Source organism: Canis aureus, chromosome 10, assembly GCF_053574225.1.
Source record: "Canis aureus isolate CA01 chromosome 10, VMU_Caureus_v.1.0, whole genome shotgun sequence".
Taxonomy (NCBI): Eukaryota; Metazoa; Chordata; class Mammalia; order Carnivora; family Canidae; genus Canis; species Canis aureus.
The window spans coordinates 28,424,494-28,443,778 of record NC_135620.1 but is presented as its reverse complement, the minus strand read 5'-3'; the positions used below and the strand labels follow the sequence as shown (position 1 = coordinate 28,443,778).

At 37.5% G+C, this 19,285-nt stretch overlaps 1 protein-coding gene across 3 annotated transcripts in view; it reads left to right on the top strand.

Annotated features, from left to right (window-relative positions):
• Positions 1-10,404, top strand: part of BRD10 (bromodomain containing 10) — a 115,836-nt gene extending 105,432 nt beyond the window's left edge. For all 3 annotated transcript variants that reach the window (XM_077911896.1, XM_077911894.1, XM_077911893.1), the window contains 2 exons: positions 4,493-4,680; positions 6,117-10,404. In XM_077911896.1, coding sequence (XP_077768022.1) covers positions 4,493-4,680; positions 6,117-9,757 — 3,829 coding nt within the window. In that variant the 3' untranslated portion in view covers positions 9,758-10,404. The remainder of the gene's footprint in view (positions 1-4,492; positions 4,681-6,116) is intronic.
• Positions 10,405-19,285: the final 8,881 nt, after the last annotated feature.

The window sequence follows — 19,285 nt, the reverse complement described above, 5'->3', positions numbered from 1 at the left end:
GGTTGTAAATTTTTCCAGTTTTCCTTCTGTTACTAATTTCTAACTTCATCTGTGGCTTGCATTCTTGGAAGAAACAGATGAACTCAAAATGTTAGTGATAAGCGCTGTGAAGAAAAATAAAGTGGGATAAGGAGAACAGGAAATGCCTGATTTGGATTAGATGATGGATACTCTTTTACTAAGGTTTCAGGGAAAGGCCCCCTGATGAGTTGATATTCAAACAGAGACCTACAAGTGAGGGATAAAGTCATATGAATATCTGAGGGAAAAGAAGAGGCAGAAGATTGAAGGTTGGCATTACGTTTGGCATTTGAAGGAAGTACAAACATAAATGTCACAAGAGCTGAGTGAGTGAGGAGTAAGAGTCAATAATCAGAATAGTATAGGAAGATGCAGTGAAACGCCGGGACACCTGCACCCCGATGTTTATAGCAGCAATGTCCACAATAGCCAAACTGTGGGAGGAGCCTCGGTGTCCATCGAAAGATGAATGGATAAAGAAGATGTGGTATATGTATACAATGGAATATTACTTGGCCATTGAAACAACAAATACCCACCATTTGCTTTGACGTTGATGGAACTGGAGGGTATTATGCTGAGTGAAATAAGTCAATCAGAGAAGGACAAACATTATATGGTCTCATTCATTTGGGGAATATAAAAAATAGAGAAAGGGAATAAAGGGGAAAGGAGAAAAAAATGAGTGGGAAATATCAGAAAGCGACACAGAACATGAGAGACTCCTAACTCTGAGAAACGAACAAGGGGTGGTAGAAAGGGAGGTGGGCGGGGGGGGGGGACAACTGGGTGATGGGCACTGAGGGGGGCACTTGATGGGATGAGCACTGGGTGTTATTCTATGTTGGCAAATTGAACACCAATAAAAAATAAATTAAAAAAAAACAATAGTATAGGAAACCATAGACAGGTTGTGTATGTCTTTACATTTTGTTTTTACTCTAAGGTGACAGAACATTGAAGAGTTTTAAGCAGAGGAGGAACATGATCTGACTTATCTTTTAAAGCACTTACACAGCCTCTTATATTGAGATTAATGTAGTGTGGGACAACAGGGAAATCAGTTGCAAAAAGCAATAATTCAGGCAAAAAAAAAAAATGATGGTGGCTTGGAACAAGGTGGTAGCTGTTGATTCACAACCCTCTTAGGAGTTTCCCTGGTATAATCTGAAACTGGCATTTGTATTCAGAGGGCAGGGAGAGATAAAGAAAGAAGCAGGCCACTCCAGGTTTGTTAGGTGTCTGAATAAGTAAATAGATCTTAAATTCAGTGAGGCTTGTCTTGGCTGGCAGCAAGACAAATGGATCTCTGCACCTGCCTGCCAGATCTTAAGTTTATAGGAGAGGTGTTAACTGGATGCAGCCATATAGTGTGCAGGTGTTTTCAGTATTATATCACTATCTCAAGGCTGTGTTCTTGGAACAGCCTCTGGGAACAGGAAAGGCAAGCAGAACCTACCCAGGTCCAGCTCATGGGTCACTTGGCCTTCTCATCTTTTTGATAATGTTCCCCAAGAGTAGCAATGCAGATGGCAAGGAATGGTTGGATTCTGGATGTGTCTTGAAAGTGGGATTGGCAGAATTTTCTTAAACATTGGATATAGAGTGTTAAAAAAAAAAAAAAATGAACAGTAAAAAGATGATGCCCAGTATTTTTGGTCTAAACAACTGATAATGGAATTGTTGTTAGTTTAGATAGGGGAAACTAAAGGAGTAGGGGGTCTGCAGGGCAGGAATTCTTCAAGAGTTTGAATTTCAAACTGTAGGGATACCTGGGTGGCTCAGCAGTTAAGCGTCTGCTTTTGGCTCAGGGCATGATCCTGGAGTTCCAGGATCGAGTCCCACATTGAGCTCCCTGCAAGGAGCCTGCTTCTCCCTCTGCCTATATCTCTGCCTCTCTCCTTCTGTGTCTCTCATGAATAAATAAAATCTTTAAAAAAATTTTCAACCTGTAAAGTTTGATAGGATTTTTAGATATCCAGTTGGATGCTGGTTGAGCCAGCACTTTAGTATGAGTCCCCGTTCAAGGGAGTAAACCAGACTGGAGGCATAAATTGAGGAATTGTCAGAATATGGATTATATTTAAGCTCTCACTGGTAGAAATTACCTAGAATGTGAACATACATAGGGAAGAAGAGACACTGAACCCTGGAGCATTCTAACGTTTAGAGATGGTGAAGAGGAGTAGGACTCAGTAGAGGAGACTAAAAAGAAGTGTTCAGTAAGGTAGAGTCTATTCAAGAGAATTAAGGGAGAGGAATTAGAGTTTTGTTATAAAGTGGAGCAGAGAAATAGGGCAGTAGCTGGAATCTGGAATCAAGAGAGGGTGCTTTGTTTTGTTGTTTGTTTTCATTAATGGAGAAATAACATTTTCCAATACGTGTTACTTCTTGATTTTTTTATGTTAGCCATTCTGACGGGTGTAAGGTGATAATCACATTATAGTTTTGATTTGTATTTCTCTGATGATGCTGAGCTTCTTTTCATATGTCTGTTGGCCATCAGTATGTCTTCTTTGGAAACATGTCTATTCAAGTCCTCTGCTCATTATCAGATAGTTTGCTTTTTGATGTTGCACTGTGTAAGTTCTTTATATATTTTGGTTAGTAACCCTTTATTGGATATGTCATTTGCAAATACTTTTTTCCATTCAGTAGGTTGCCTATTTGTTTTGTTGATCATTCCCTTTGCTGTGCAGAAACTTTTTAGTTTTTCATAGTCCCAATAATTTATTTTTGCTTTTATATCTCTTGTTTTAGGAGACAAATCTAGAAAAATGTTGCCATGCCAATACTAGAGAAATTACTGCCTGTGTTCTCTTTTAAGATTTTTCTGGTTTCAGGTCTCACATTTAGGTCTTTAATTAATTTGAGGTTAATTTTGATGTGTGGTGTTAGAAAGCAGTCCAGCTTCATTCTTTTACACGTAGCTGTTCAGTTTTTCAAGCACTATTTATTGAAGAGACTTTTTCCCAGTGTATAGTCTTGCCTTTTTCGTTGTAAATTAATTGACCATATAAGTGTGTGTTTATTTCTGCATTCTTTATTCTTTTCCCTTGATCTGTGTGTCTAGTTTTGTTTAAGTAACTTTTGATTACTTCAGCTTTGTAGTATATCTAGAAATCTGGAATTGAGATACCTCCAGCTCTGTTTTTGTTGCTCAAAATTGCTTTGGCAGTTTGGGGTCTTTTGAAATTTTCATATTGCTTCCTCTAGTTTTGTGGAAAATGATGTTGGTATTTTGGTAATCATATTGAATCTGTAGATTGCATTGGGCAATAAGAACATTTAACAATATTAATTCTTCCAGTCAATGAGCATGGAATATGTTTCCATTTGTGTCATCTTTAATTTCTTTCATCAGTGTTCTATAGTTTTCAGAGTGCAGGTTTTTTTTACCTCTTTGGTTAAGTTTATTCTGATGTATTTTATTCTTTTAAGTGCAATTATAAATAGAATTGTTTTCTTAACTGCTCTTTCTACTACTTGTTATTAGTAAGTATATGGAAGTACTACCAATTTCGGGGTATTAATTTTGTATCCTGCAACTTTACTGAATTCATTCATTCTAGTTTTTTGGTGGAGTGTCTAGAATTTTATTAACTTTTTTAAATGGCCCTTTCACCATATTATAATCAGTAATTATAAAACTATATCAAATCTATGTCTCATGCAGTTAGAAAAAAAACTACCTCTCTCTCATTTAATAGGTCTTATAGCAGCCTTTAGACAAATTGGTGATATGTTCAAACACTCTATTCTGAAATTGTATATATAATCTGAGTTAAGCATCTTAGACACATTTGAAATTAAAACATAGCTTTCAATGGCTTTTTTTTTTCTTTCAAATTTGTACTTAAATCCTAGTTAGTTAACATAGAGTGCAATATTGGTTTCAGGAGTAGAGTTCAGTGGTTCATCATTTACATACAGTACCCAGGCTCATCATAACAAGTGCACTCCTTAACACCCATCACCCATCTAGCTTATCCTCTAACCACCTCACTCCATCAACCCGGTTTGTTCTTTATCGTTAAGTCTCTTATAGTTTGTTTCCCCCTCTTGCTCTCTTTCCCCCCCATATATTCATCTGTTTTGTTTCATAAATTCCACGAGTGAAATCTCCTGGTCTTATTACTGCTATTCAGTTGCTGTTCTCTGACTTACTTTGTTTATCATAATACACTCTAGTTCTATCCGTGTTGTTGCAAATGACAAGATTTCATTCTTTTTTGCTCACTGAGTAATATTCTGTGTGTGTGTGTGTGTGTGTGTGTGTGTGTGCATGCACACCACATATTCTTTATCCATTCATCAGTCAGTGGACATTTGAGCTCTTTCCATAGTTTGGCTATTGTTGATAATGTAGCTTTTAGTGACTTAATTTCAAGATATTTTTTAAAATATTTAGTTTAGCTTCCAAGAGTTTAATACATGTGTATTATTTGTTATGTTGGGCATTTTATTTCAGGAGCCGCCTAAAGAAAGACTATGATGATTTCAGAAGACAGCCTGATCATGATAAATTTACTAGAGAACTGTGGACTACTGAAGAAGGTGAAGGAGATCCTGGAAAAGAATCTCCTAAATTAGAAATTATCAAGTGTGTAGATGCGACAGAACCTCTAGATATCCTGGAAAAAGAACACTTTGATTCAGGTAGTTTTTAAAACTTTTTTAAAATCAACACTGAGCACCAGGGTGGTGGCTCAGTCAATTAGTGTCTGCCTTCTACTTAGGTCATGATCCTGGGGTCCTAGAATGAAGTCCAGCATTGGACTCCCTGCTTGCTGGGAAGCCTCCACCGCTCCCCCTGCTTATGCTCTCTCGCTCTCTCTGTCAAATAAATAAATAAAATCTTTTAAAAAATAAAATTACTAATACCACAAAGAGAAGTTTTAGTAACTTTTGTTAACGTAAAGGGTAATCTGTGTTAATGATGTGTATTGATTAGGGAAATCTGGTATATTTTTAAGTGTCCTTTGTCCTTATAAAAAGGTTCCTTGGAGTCATTATTATATTTCTAGGAGTTTTTGGAGCCACTGCCTGTCTCTGAACTGTAGGCATGTCTTTGCGCATTATAGACCACACATCTTTGATCTACAATCATAGATCTCTAAAACAGCTTCATCCTCTTTTTATTATTACTATTTTGAAGCACTGTTCTTAAATTTGATTTAAATTGAACTTGACAAGTCCCTAATACTGTGAAGACTTTTATGAGGAATGACCAAGGTTGATGGCCAAATGAATCCTCAGAGTAGACATATCTTTCTAATAAGGAGGTTGGATTAGATTATCTGTAATTCGGGCAACCCCGGTGGTTTAGCGGTTTAGTGCCACCTTCAGCCTGGGGTGTGATCCTAGAGACCTGGAACTGAGTCTCACGTCAGGCTCCCTGCATGGAGCCTGCTTCTCCCTCTACCTGTGTCTCTGCCTCTGTGTGTGTGTGTGTGTGTGTGTGTGTGTGTGTGTGTCATGAATAAATTTAAAAAATTATCTATAATTCATTTCAATTTATCAGATTATGTTATTCCATATATCTAGTTACTTTTTTCTTTAAATCTAGTTAAATAACTCCCTTTAGTTACATAAGAGTTTAGTATGAAAATTTGCAGTTAGAAATGTTGTTTTACATGTCTTTGGTGCATTGAAAAAAAGTAACTTCTCATCAACTCAGCTTGACCATATATGAACATAAATTTTTTACTGTAGGAATGAATAAGTAAGCACCAGGAAAAACTGGACATTTTCCATCTTTTAGAGTCTCTGAAATTGGATTAGAATTCTGAGCTCTAATTGCTGGCTTGAGTATCTCTTTAAGAGATGTAAATTTTCCTTTGTATTTGTATTGACAGCAGAATCAGTAGTTTGAACAAAAACAAATTTCTCATTATGGTTATGTCATCAAGATTGCTGTATCAAAGATCATGTTACATTAATTTCCAATCAGGGTGCTGAGACTTTTGAATTATCCTATAGTAAATTTAATAAATTGCCCGTTCAGAGATTGATTTGCTTTTTTATAATTGGTCTTATTACTGCTATTCAGTTGCTGTTTTATTTAAACAAAATACTTTTGTAATTTTTTTTAGATGATAAGAAACTGTCTGAAATAGATTTTCCTATGGCCAGAAGCAAGTCGTTGAAAAAGGAATTGCCTTCTAAAGATGTTCTGAAGATTCTGCCTAAAACACTTAAACGACAGTCCAAACAAACAAATTATCTGGATGATAGCACAAAAGAGCTTTCCCCAAGGAAGAGAGCAAAGTTAAGCACAAATGAGACAACAGTTGAGAATGTAGAAGGTGAGATGCAGATTGACTGTTTGAATGAATTAAAGCATACGGAGCCACTGTTTCCAGAGTCATTTGCCTCAATGGATTCAACACCAGTATCTATTCTCCAGAAAGGGACCAAACCTATTCAGGCCTTGCTTGCAAAGAATATTGGGAACAAAGTGACCTTAACAAATCAACTGTCCCCTTCCACAGGTAGAAGTCCTCCTGCAGTGGAAAAAGCAATTCTGTCTCCTCCAGAAGCAAGCCCCATAAAGCCAGCATTGACCTGCCACAGCAGTACAAAAGGTCCTTTACAAATGGTCTACAAAATGCCCTGTGGCCAGTGGTTGCCCGTAGATCTCCAAAACAGCTCTGTGAAGATTCAGATGCAACCTGTGCTAGATCCTAAAACAGGAGAAAAAATCATGCAGCAGGTTCTCATTCTGCCTAAGAATTTTGTGATTCAGCACAAAGAAGGGAAAGCAGTTGCAAAAGAAATACTGCCACTTGAACAGAAAGGTACAGAACAACATTGTTCATCTTTCCCACAGACAGCAAATGTAAACTCTTCTTTAGCATCAGTTCTTGTCAGCTCAGCGGGAACTGTTTCTAACCAACTACCTAATATAGTTTTCAATAGGACTATTACACCTTTGTCAAATGTGAGTAGTGGTAGGCCACAACCTTTGTCACCTAAAACCTCCATAAGTAATTTTTTAACACCACCAGTTAAAACTAGCCAGAGTGAGTCAGGAAAAGGCAAGCATGCAGTTTCAGCAGCTACATTCTCCCAGCCAGTTGCTTCATCCATTTCCTCAACAGTTCAGCCTCTGTTATCAGCATCTACACTAAGTAGATCCACAGATCCTGGTAGTTCCCTTAACTGTTTTGCACAACAAACTGCTGATTCTTCTGAAGCAAAGCAAGAACTGAAAACTGTGTGTATAAGAGATTCACAGTCAATTCTTGTTAGGACACGAGGTGGGAACACTGGAGTTGTAAAAGTACAGACCAGTCCAGATCAAAATTCACCTAATAGCTTATCTGCAAGTTCAGTTTTCACTTTTGCTCCTCAGCTTCAAGCATTTCTGGTGCCCAAATCTACAACTTCATCATCCTCTGTTTTTTCACCCGCAGTTGGAATAACTACTACATCTAGTCTCCCACCTTTTAGCCAAACACCAACTTCTGTTTCTATTCCAACTGGCTTTAATCCGTCAGTGGGGAAGAATCTCAGGCTTACATTAGGCCAACCTTCCTGCAGTGGTAATTTGGGCCACATGATAGATAAAGCTTCACACATGCCTTCTTCTCCCTTAAAGTCCTCTGTTTCTTCTGGCGTTCTACTACCATCAACAGCAAATAATTCACTAAGTGTAATTAGCATATCAACAGGAAATCTTGGACAAACCAATGCAAATGTTATTCATACTCCAAATAAACAGCAACAAGTAGATTATTTCATGAAAAATTTCCCTGTTACAAGATCAGAAGCAACAGCAGCAACAAATGGAGATGCGATCAGCGGGACTGCAGTTCACAAACTTATGTTGGTGTCAGCTCCATCTATTCTTTCTTCTGGCAGTGGAACTGCAATTAATGTGACACCTGCACCAACATCCACAGGTGTTTCTGCCCAGAAATTAGTTTTTATTAACGCTCCAATTCCTAGTGGCTCTTCAACTCCAGCTATTGTAGCAGAACCATTAAAACAAACTCTTCCTCCCCCTTTGAATAAAACATATGTTAAGAGTCCAGAACAACCCCAGATAGTGCTAATTCCATCAACAGTGGGAGCACCAATAAAAATAAATTCATCACCAACTGTGTCTCAGATAAAAGATGTGAAAATTGGACTGAACATAGGTCAGGCAATTGTAAATAGTTCAGGCAGTGTGCCTGCTGTACCATCAATTAACATATTGCAAAACGTAACCCCAAAAGGAGAAGAAAAAAGTACGAAAGGCTATGTTTTGCCATTGTCAACAAGTGGTAATTCAATTCCCGTAAGCTCAAATTTTGTGAGTCAAAATATTACTCCTGTTAATGAATCAGTGGTTTCTGCAACAAGAGCAGTAAACATGTTTTCAGTAACAGGAGCAAATATGTCTTTGGGTTCTCTTTCAGTGACCTCAACCTCTGCTTCTGTTGGGACACGACCTCCTGTTTTAGTCAGTGGAAATGATACCTCTTCAAGAATTATGCCTATGTTGTCAAATAGACTTTGCACATCAAATCTCGGAAACACTGTGGCTATATCAACTGTGAAAACAGGACATCTTGCATCATCTGTTCTGATTTCAGCTACACAACCAACAGTGTCTCCTAAATGTTTAACGTCAGCTTTGCAAATCCCTGTTACTGTTGGCTTGCCTACACCTGTGACTATATCCCCTAAAATAATCAACACAGTTCCACAAGTGGCAACAGTACCAGGAGCCACACGTCCTATATCTCTTTCTAAAAGACAATCTTGGACTTCTGTCCAGTTTCAGTCACCAGGGACTTCAACTACAGTGCCAACAAATATAAACACAAATAAACCTCAGACTGAATTGCCACCCCTTTCACCAAGTCCAGGTAAAGTAATTAATATTTCCAATTTTGCTTCTCTGCCAAACCAGCAAAAAATATCTCCTGCTTTAGTAAAATCAACTCCCAGTTACAGTTCAGCTCCAGGTGGTTCTGCCATTCACACTGCTACAGCACCATCTAATGTAAATAGTGTGATAGGGGGTCAGTTCAGTGAATCTTGTATTCAGCAAAAAATAGTCATCAACACCAGTACACCTTTGGCACCTGGCACTCAGATCATGATTAATGGAACCCGGTTTATTGTTCCACCACAAGGTCTTGGAGTTGGCAGCCATGTTCTTCTTATATCTACTAATCCAAAATATGGACCTCCCTTAGTTCTTAACAGTGGCCAAGGCCTTCCACCTACATCAGTAGATAACCCTGCCGAGATTACACTAACATCAAATAATTCTTTAAGTGGGCAGCCTGTGAAACAGTCTCTAAGAAGCTCCACAAAAATTGTAAACTCTCTTGGGAATGCCAGTCATCTACCCACAGTACATACAACTCCACAAATCATAAACACAACTGCTAAAGTTTCTGTTCCACCTCCCACACCAACAGTGTCCTTGACTTCAGTAATTAAGTCTCCTCCCGCTCCTCTTTTGGCTAAGACATCTTTGGTTTCTGCCATTTGCTCTACTAATCCTCCACTGCCAAGTAATACATCAGTATTTCATTTGGACACATCAGTCAAAAAATTGTTGGTTAGCCCAGAAGGAGCCATTTTGAATACCATAAATACTCCAGCATCTAAGGTTTCTTCTGTCTCTCCATCTCTGTCTCAAATTGTCGTATCTGCCAGTCGAAATCCTGCCTCTGTCTTCCCTACTTTTCATTCATCTGATTTAGAGAATCCCGACACAGCTGCATCTTGAATTTAGACTAAATGAGCCAGTTTTTAAATAATGGGGCATTGTTTTGACTCTCAAAAAAATTTTAACTTTATTATACTGTTGAAAACATGCTATACATAGTTGTGTGTGTGTGTGTGTATTAATGTATCTTTTCATTAGCTTGCAACAAGGCTTTGTTTTCTTGGGGAAGAAAAGATCTATTCCATTTCACTCATTGGTATGAGTATGTTTTCAAAGAATGCTTAAAATAGACAGTTAGGATTTACCTGTCTGTGTCGCATAAATTGAACAGTCAAGTTTCACTAGTTTGGAGTAAGCTAGCTGTTGCACATTTGCATTGACATGTTTCTTCTTGAATTTGGACTATTGGAACGTGTATCTACAATACGATATCTTGTGTCATTAGTGAAATCTTGTTTTTGTTTCTGTAAAAATATAAATATATATATATATTTATGCATTGTGAAAATGCAGTCCATTGTGTAAAATTGTACATATTCCTAAATCCCTAACAACCTGTACTAAACTATATGTACAAAGAACTATGTTGTCTTATTTATGTTTTGTTTACATAATGTATAGTTTTTTAAGTATTTTAGTAATTTTGGACCAGTGAACTGTTAGCAACAATGCAGAGGAATCTGCATGTAATAAATTGAGTTGCTGTATTTCTGCGTTTGAATACCATTTTTAAAGTGCGTTCTTATCCCGTTGAAAGAATACATTATATAAAATGAAGATAGACCTTTACAAAAAGGAATTAAGGCTGGGAAATTTGAATTAATGGCTAGCATTTGCACAATGTTTTGCAGTTTACAAACTTTACTTCACATATTTAATTTTCACAGTACTCTTGAAAGGTTACCCAGCTAGTGGGTGGTAAACCTGAGCTGGTAGTGGTAGACCTGATGCTTTAAATCTTTTTTCCATAGACTGTGCATTACTTCTGGTATAAAATTTCACTCTGGATTTCATTGTTTTAAGTTTTTTCTCTTATTTCACCACCAAATTCTACATTGACCAAAATAAGTAATCTTCTTTCAGGCCCAGTATATTTGGTATGTGTTTATGCACCTCAGATATGTTTTATTAACTTTTTATTTTTAAATCTTAGAATCACAAGAAGTTCTGATGCTAGTATGAAAAGGTTCTACATACTCCTTAGCTTCCCTCTGATATGTCTATTTTTATACTGAGGTGTTTTTTCATAATTAACTGATTTTCCAAAATGATAAAAACATGAATTTTTCTTTTTAAATTTAGAATAACAAATGAATATGGACACCTTCAATTATTTATAAGTATTCTTTGCTTTTATTGTATTTTTCGATCACAGAGCAGTTACTTATATTCTGTTGTAAAGCAAGCAATTTTTATTGGTCACCTTATTCTCAGGGTTTGACTTTGTGGTATTTCAGACTATGCCTCATTTTAAATAAAAGATAGATTTTATTTCACGAGGAACACTGAGTAGTGTATAGAATTGTTAAAATCACTATATTGTGTACCTAAACTATAACAGTGTATGTTAACTATACTGGAATTAGAATTAAAAAAAGAAGAACAAAGGAACATAGGGAAGACATGCGTGCACGCACACACACACAATGTGTAATTGTTTAGTTATAAATAAATATTTTTAAAAAGACAAAGCAAGAAGATAGATTTTATATTAAAAAGTAAAAAAAAGATTTTATATTTATTGAATCTTTATATCCATGATCTAATTTGGGATACTGATTGTATACTCTTTCACATTACGTTTATAATGATATTGTTAAACCTCGTCACGTGGAGTTATAGTCTGGAGTTGAAAATAGAGAAGAGTAGACCTAAGACTTTCTTTGAAACTACATTGAAATTTATTAGTTATCAAAGTGGAGAGGGCAGTGAGAGTGTTCGTGGAAAGTTGCTAAAGGCTCTCAAAAAATTATAGTTATGTTCTAAAACAGTACCTTTGCCAATTTTGTCTATGCTTTACTATGTGGTCACCCTCCCCCTCTCCCTATCAGTTTAGGAAGATCTTAGATTTCAAGGGGATTTGGGTAATGTTTGGAAATTCATTGAATTGTGCCTAGATGGTGCTCAATAAATGAATATATTTACATACTTTAAAGCCAAACAACCTGGAATTATTAATCTTTTGCCTGAAAAGAATTCTCTAAGTCATTTCCAGAAACTAATTTACTGAATTACCTATGGCCCAACTTTAATCCCAGTGAGAGACCTAAACTAATTATTAACCACTAATTCTTTTCTAACTCTTAAATACAAAATCCTAATATGACCTTTGAAACTCTGTGATCTAGTGAACTTTTTACAATGAAGCCCAGGCCCCTACCCCCATCCCCTTAGGGCTTAAAAAGCTCTTTAGTCTATTCCTGCTTACCTCACTAGCTTCTTTTTTTTTTTTTTTTTCCTCACTAGCTTCTTTTCAACATATTCTTTCCTTGCTGTTTGCACTCTAGTTTTCTTTTGGTTTCTAAAATTGTTCCAGACAAATCGGGGTCTTCCCATTTGTCTCTGACTTAATGTTTCATTACAGATCTCCTTACATATGACATAACTCCCTCTCCTTACCACACTCAGCATGAGATACCGCAGTCACTTACAGATTGAGGACATAGATTGAAAAGGGCATAGTACTATACTACTGTAACGAGATTATTTATATGCAATTATTTAAAGCCTATCTTCCTTTTTAAAGAGGGACCTTGTCAATTGTCTCTATCATTGTCACCTCAGCCACTGGCACCCAATAGACATTCAATAGTTGTTGAATAAATCAGTGAAAAATCTAGATAGCTTCTTACATTATCTAAGGTCTGGTTTACTTTTTAAAATTAATACTCCATTTTTTACTAGAAATTTGACTGAATTAATGGATTTGTATAATCAAAAGCCAAATTCTTTTTCCTTTGCTTCCAGTTTGGTAGGTCAGGTGGATTCCTGGGATCTTGGCCAACGAGTACAAAGTCAAACTACTCAGTTCTTTGTATTCAGTGTTATCATTAAGTATTCTTCAACAGTTGTTTATAAAGGCATTAATGCAAAGGAAGAAAAGTCATTACAATGCTACCTGAATGGCTTTATGGTACTGGAATAGTATGTTACCACACATAGTGTAGAATTAGGACATTTGGAAGTCTGTATTCAGCATCATTTTTTTTAAGATTTATTTATGTATTCATCAGAGAGAGAGAGAGGCAGAGGGAAAAGCAGGCTCCCTGCGGGAAGCCCAATGTGAAGCGGGGGAGGATTCCTTCCCAGGACTCCGGGATCACACCCTGAGCCGAAGGCAGATGCTCAACCACTAAGCCACCCAGGCATCCCTATTCAGCATCATTTTAAAAGTTAAGTTAAAACATGCTAAAATAACATCTCTTCCTGGTATGTTAGCTCTTTCCTCTCATTTCCTGTATGGTTTTTGCTGAAAAAATTTTAATTCTCCTTTGTGAGTAATAAAAAAAAAAATTATATGTAAAATACTAAACGTCTCTTTAGATCCCTGTTTCCATTTCAAGTCTCCAATTTTTTGGGTGCATTTAATTAATTGACATCAATAGCTTTATAATTAAAGCAGTAATGTCTATAATATGTACACTAAAATGAATATGTTTACTTGATCCAGTATATCACATTAACTTAGTGGATTAAGAAATCTTTAATATTAAAAATTCGAGAATGTAGCAAATTCTGAAAGTGATCTAAGAAATTTGATGAGTTATCTAAAATTACACTGTACTGTAACAGAGATGGTCTACAATTTACCATAAATCATTCCAGAGGTTGTTTTGCTGTCACCTGGGCCTGAAGACTCATTGCTGCTATAATGCTGTCAATCCTCCCAGGCATTTTTACTAATTTATTCAGCAAGAATTTATTATGCATGACTTGGTGTTTGGTTTATTGACAGGAAAGGTGAAGGGCATGACAGAGTTCAGATTCTTATAATTTAACTTGGGGACAAAATCTGAGTGTGAGAAAATTCTGTAGTTAATATATGAAGAAGTACTAAAGAATCAAACGTGGTTTTATGTGTATGTAATCCTTAATATCATTCTTAAGGTAATTATCAATGTAATTGGAAAATATAATTGTCAACATAAGTTTCAAGTTCAAAGAGGTATAAATCCATTCGACACATTTGTTGAGAACCATGTAATTGCAGAAGATGTAGGAACAACATAGATGAATAAGATCCCATCCCTGTCCTCAACACAAAAGACAATAAAAGAATATAACAATAAGTTAAAAGTAAATGTCAGCAGAATAAAGAACTCTTAAGAATTTAGCAGCAGTGTGATAGAGGTTTCATACAAGAGGTGGCATTTGTACTGGGATGGGAAGTATTTGTAGAACTGAGCTTGCAAGGACTCAGAAAAACAGAGAAGTTAATACTGTGTTGCACATTTGAAAGTTGGTAAGAGTAGATGTAAAAATTTTCTTCATAAGTAAAATTGTAACTGTGTGGAGACAGGTGTTAACTAGACAATGTGGTGATAATTCTATAATATATATGTAAATTATGTAAACTTAAATACAATGTTATATGTCAGTTATATCTCAATTTTGAAGAAAAGCACAAGTAGCATTTAGGTAACAGAGCAATTGAGTTTGAATGGGATATTATTAGTTAACTTAGGGCCAATGGGGAATAACTAAAAAATAGGTGAGTAGAGTATTAAAGGATTGAAAAATGTTCTGTAAGTAGTTAGGATGCTACTGAGGCTTTTGAAGCAATGAGTATTAACAGAAAGACCACTTAAATTACCTTGCAAGATCGTTGTGAGGGTTAGATATGATAATTTATGTAACACACTGGGCCCAAAGCCTGCTACCAAAGAAATGTTTAATAAATAGTACCTGCTATCATTTACTTGACTAGAGACAAGACAATTGGGAAGTTTCTAGGTGAATCAAGAAGGTATATGAAAACATTATCTAGTAGTGATGGTAGCAACAGAGAAGTGACAAAAAGAGAAACTATAGGTTTGCCCCAATTTTCAAAAGTTTGCATTATTCTACTTCACTTTTACAAAAGACCTCCATTAGTATCTGGTTTTGCTAACCAAAGGAAATCCAAAGAGGTTTTTCTCTTTTACAAAAAAAAAGAGAAAGAAAAGCAAAAATAGCATTCAGCGTTTGTTTTGCAGTGAGCCTTTATAGAGGCAGCAAGCATCCCAAGCAGTGAGAGGAGCCGCCGGTCGGGCGGGCGGGGGCTCCGGGCGGAGGGGGCTGCGCCCTGCTGCCTTCGGGAGCCGCGCCCCGGGAGCGACCCCAGCAGCGCAGGCCCCGGAGCCCAGGGCGCGGGGGACACGGCCGGGACCCTGCGCTCCCCCCGGGACGGGGAGGCGGGGAGGCGGGGAGGCGGGGAGGGCCCGGGACGGCGGGGACGCTCCTGCCGCCGCCGCCGGGCGCCCCCGAGCTGTGCGGGGCCGCGCCCCCCGCCCCGGAGCATCCAGGCCAGTGCGGACGGGGAGCTGCGGTCGGTACCGCGGGAGCTGACGCCGGGGCTGGGGACCCGGCCGCCGCCAGGGGGGTTGTCCCTCCTGGGTCACCCTGCGCCTGGGAGGGGCGGGGCCGCCAGGGGACGGGGCCTCACGGGGTCACAGCAGGGGCGGAGCATCTCCCCAGGTGCACACACCTGAGAACCGGCACAGCAGGCCCCGCCCCAGAAGACCAGCTGGAAGGACGGGGGAAGAGCAAGTTCTTGACCGAGCAGCTCTGGAAAGCTCCAGGTGAGGTTGAGAGATTTATGGTACATAGAACTAAAGGATACCCCTCCTCCCCCCCCCGCCCCCATTTTCCAGTACACCTCGTTTTTATGTCAGACTATAAGTTTCCAATATTTTTTCTCTTTACCCACCTTAACCACAATATTTTTCCACCTCTTCATTTTTAAGTTTCTTCCTTTTTGAATTTCATATTTCTACAATTACAGGTCTTAGATATATTTTGCACTTCTAGATTCACTTCAACATACTCCATTTAATTTGGGGGGATATACAAAATATGTTTTTTTGTTTTGTGTCTTTTGCTTTTTCTGCCTCATTTTGTTCTACAACGGTGGAAGTTAATACCTTCTAAAACATGACCAGCCTGCACACAGAACCAAGTGGTATACCATGCTGGTACATTCTGTGAGATTATAAACTCTCTTCATTCCCATTCTGCCCCCTCTTTTATCTCATTTTTCTTTTGATGGTCAATGCTGGGGCTTTCTACAAGTATTGCTGGTTTATATAAAATTGGGACTGAGCATCTTCTAACACACAGAACTTAACAAACTCAGAACCAAGAAGTTCACCCTCTAGGACCCCTCAGGTAAACTACATTCTCCCTCCACTACAACTTCTTCACCACCACCATCTCCCAGTCCCCCTCTTGTTTTTCTTCTCGTTTTACTTCTTTTTTCTTTTTTCTTTTTTTCTCTTTACTTTTGCCTTTTTTCTCTTCTTTTTTCTTTTTTTCTTCTTTGGGATTCTTGGCCTTTTATGTTTCACTACTTTGTTTTAAAATTTGTTTTTCACGTTAGTGTCCTTTTGTTTTATTTCGTTCTTATTTTTGATTCCATTTTCTGGTCTCTTACCTCGTCAGAAACATCTAGGGTGAAATTTACTTAGGTCATGGTTGATATTCTTGATTTAGCCTGCTCATACAGCCACTCTGCACTGCGTGAAAAGACTAGAAGGAAGAACTCACCACACACACACAAAAAAAAGAATAAAAAACAGTACTCCCTGCCACAGAGTTACAGAATTCGGATTGCAATCCGATGTCAAGGCCAATTCAAAAGCACAATTATAAAGCTACTGGTGGCTCTGGAAAAAAGCATAAAGGATTCAAGATACTTCATGACTGCTGAATTTAGATCTAATCAGGCCGAAATTAAAAATTAAAATGAGATGCAATCCAAACTGGAGGTCCTAACAACGAGGGTTAATGAGGAGGAAGAAATAGTGAGTGACATAGAAGACAAGTTGATGGTGAGGAAGGAATCTGAGGAAAAAAGAAAAACAATTAAAAGACCGTGAGGAATGCTTAAGGGAAATAATTGATAGCCTCAGAAGAAAGTATCTACATATAATTGCTGTTCCACAAAACTCTGAGAGGGCCTGAGGGTTAGAAAGCATATTTGAACAAATCATAGCTGAGAACTTCCCTAATTTGGGGAGGGAAACAGGCATTCAGATCCAGGAGACAGAGAGGTCCCCTCCAAAATCAATAAAAACCATTCAACACCTCAATATTTAATAGTGAAACTTGCAAATTTCACAGATATAAAGAGAACATCCTTAAAGTGGCAGGAGAAAGAGATTCCTAACTTATATGGGGAGAAATATGAGATTAACAGCAGACCTCTCCTCAGAGACCTGGCATGCCAGAAAGGGCTGGCATGATCTATTCAGGGTACTAAATGAGAAGAACATGCAGCCAAGAATACTTTATCCAGCAAGGCTCTCATGCAGAATAGAAGGAGAGATAAAGAGCTTCCAAGATAGGCAGAAACTGAAAGAATATGTGACCACCAAACCAGTTCTATAAGAAATCTTAAGGGGACTCTGTAAAAGAAAGAGGAAGCCCAAAGAAATAATCCACAAAAACAGGGACTGAATAGGTAATACGATGACTGAGTGATGGGTATTGAGAGGGGCACTTGGGATGAGCACTGGGTGTTACAGTATATGTTGGCAAATTGAACTCTAATAAAAAATATACAAAAAAAAGATTTTGAAGGATAGAGGAAGGGTTTTTTTTTGTTGTTGTTTTAAAGGAAAGATTTGCATAAATCTTAAAAATGGTTAAACAGCAAAAAATATCATCAATAAAGTATTATCTGCCCTAAATTAATTTATGAATCTAATGCTAAACTAATAATAAGACTAATAGGTTTAGTTGGAGGCTAGTGTTGATTTTGTTTTGTTTGGGGTTTTGGTTTTGGGTGGGTTCCTGTTTTTTAACCCAAAGTTCATTGAGGTAAATATTGTTGTTTTTGTAGATTTCCTCCAACCATTAATAGCATATATAAATGGTGTTTATTGATTAAATATTTTTCTGTGATCATATAAAAATTCATTTATGGCTTAAGTAATAGTAAACTATTTAGTTCAATCTAACTATAAGTATTGTAGTTTTTGTCGTTGTTGTTTTTAAAGATTTTATTTATTTATTCATGAGAGATACAGAAAATGGCAGAGACCTATGCAAGGGGGAGAGGCAGGCTCCTCACTCGGACCACAATGCAAGACTCAATCCCCAGACCCGGATCACATCCTGAGCTGAAGGCATATGCTTAACATCTGAGCCACCCAGGCATCCGAATACAATACTTACTTGGATCTAATTCTAAAAGATCAAATGAAATGGTCTAATCTCCAGAAGAATTTTAGTAAAACCCTCTAGATTGGCAAAACACCATCTTAGGAATTGTAATTCTAGAAAAACTTCAATTTGAGCTAATATAGCATCAATTAAGTAAAAAGAATTAAATTAAAAAGATATTGCTCTAAACTATTTTTAGAGAAAAGACAGATATTACACTATGAATATCCTGGGCTACTGTAAACCTGAATCAAATTTGCAGGTGACCCAGACATCTGAGACCTTACAGTTTAATCTTCCTCTTCCCTGGGGGACCTGATAGATGATTCAAGGACTCTCCTGCAGATACTTTCTAGCCACTGCCCAGGATCGCACTTGGGAGGCCACTTGGGAAAAGCTGGAATTTACGCTTCTTCAGCCAATTTTTGTTGGTTGTGATTATTTTCTTAGCAAGCTTTTTCTGAGCCAAGCAGCTCTTTTCTCATGGGAGACAATCCAGCCCTAATAAAAGGAAGTGCTTCTTTCCAGCTCTTTCTCAAGACCACCTTCCTGAAGGAGTCATAATTCTGATGTATAAGGCTTCATATACTTCGGGACGTTTCTTCCAGATTTCTAAGCAGTAAATACTCTCCTTGGATTTTCTGCAGATATGCATTACATGTTTTTGATGTAGTTCAAACATTATTTGAAGTCTTAGCTGAAATTTTGAATCCCAATCTCAAACAATGTTTTTAGACTGCAAAGATGTTTGTTCATTTGGAGACCACTCATTTGAATTATAAGTGATTGATTCATTTATTTTTCTTCACTGAACTTTTCAATTTGTCCTTGTTTTTCTCCTTCAAGCCTTATTAAGAAAAAACAGCATCAATGTATTTCTTCAAATCGACTTCTAATTGGCAGTTTTCTGATTTTCTCTTTGTCTGAATTTCAAGTTGCTATCATCCACATAATCTCTAAAGAGAGCAAGCAAACTTGTCTTTAGTGTGGCTTTAGAGATTTTAAAGCCTCTTTCATTTGTGTTTTCAAGCTGTCAAGCACTGATTTCTGTTCCCCACACTTTTTCTTCCATTGCAGTTTCTTAGAATAGCAGTTTTAGGCTTTCTTAAAAATGAGTGTTTTTATCCCAGTCAGCCATGAGGGATGTTTTAAGGGATGTTTTTCTGAGATGCTCTTAAGATGTTTTGGCATCAGTCACTTGAGATTGAGGGATTTTGCTGCATC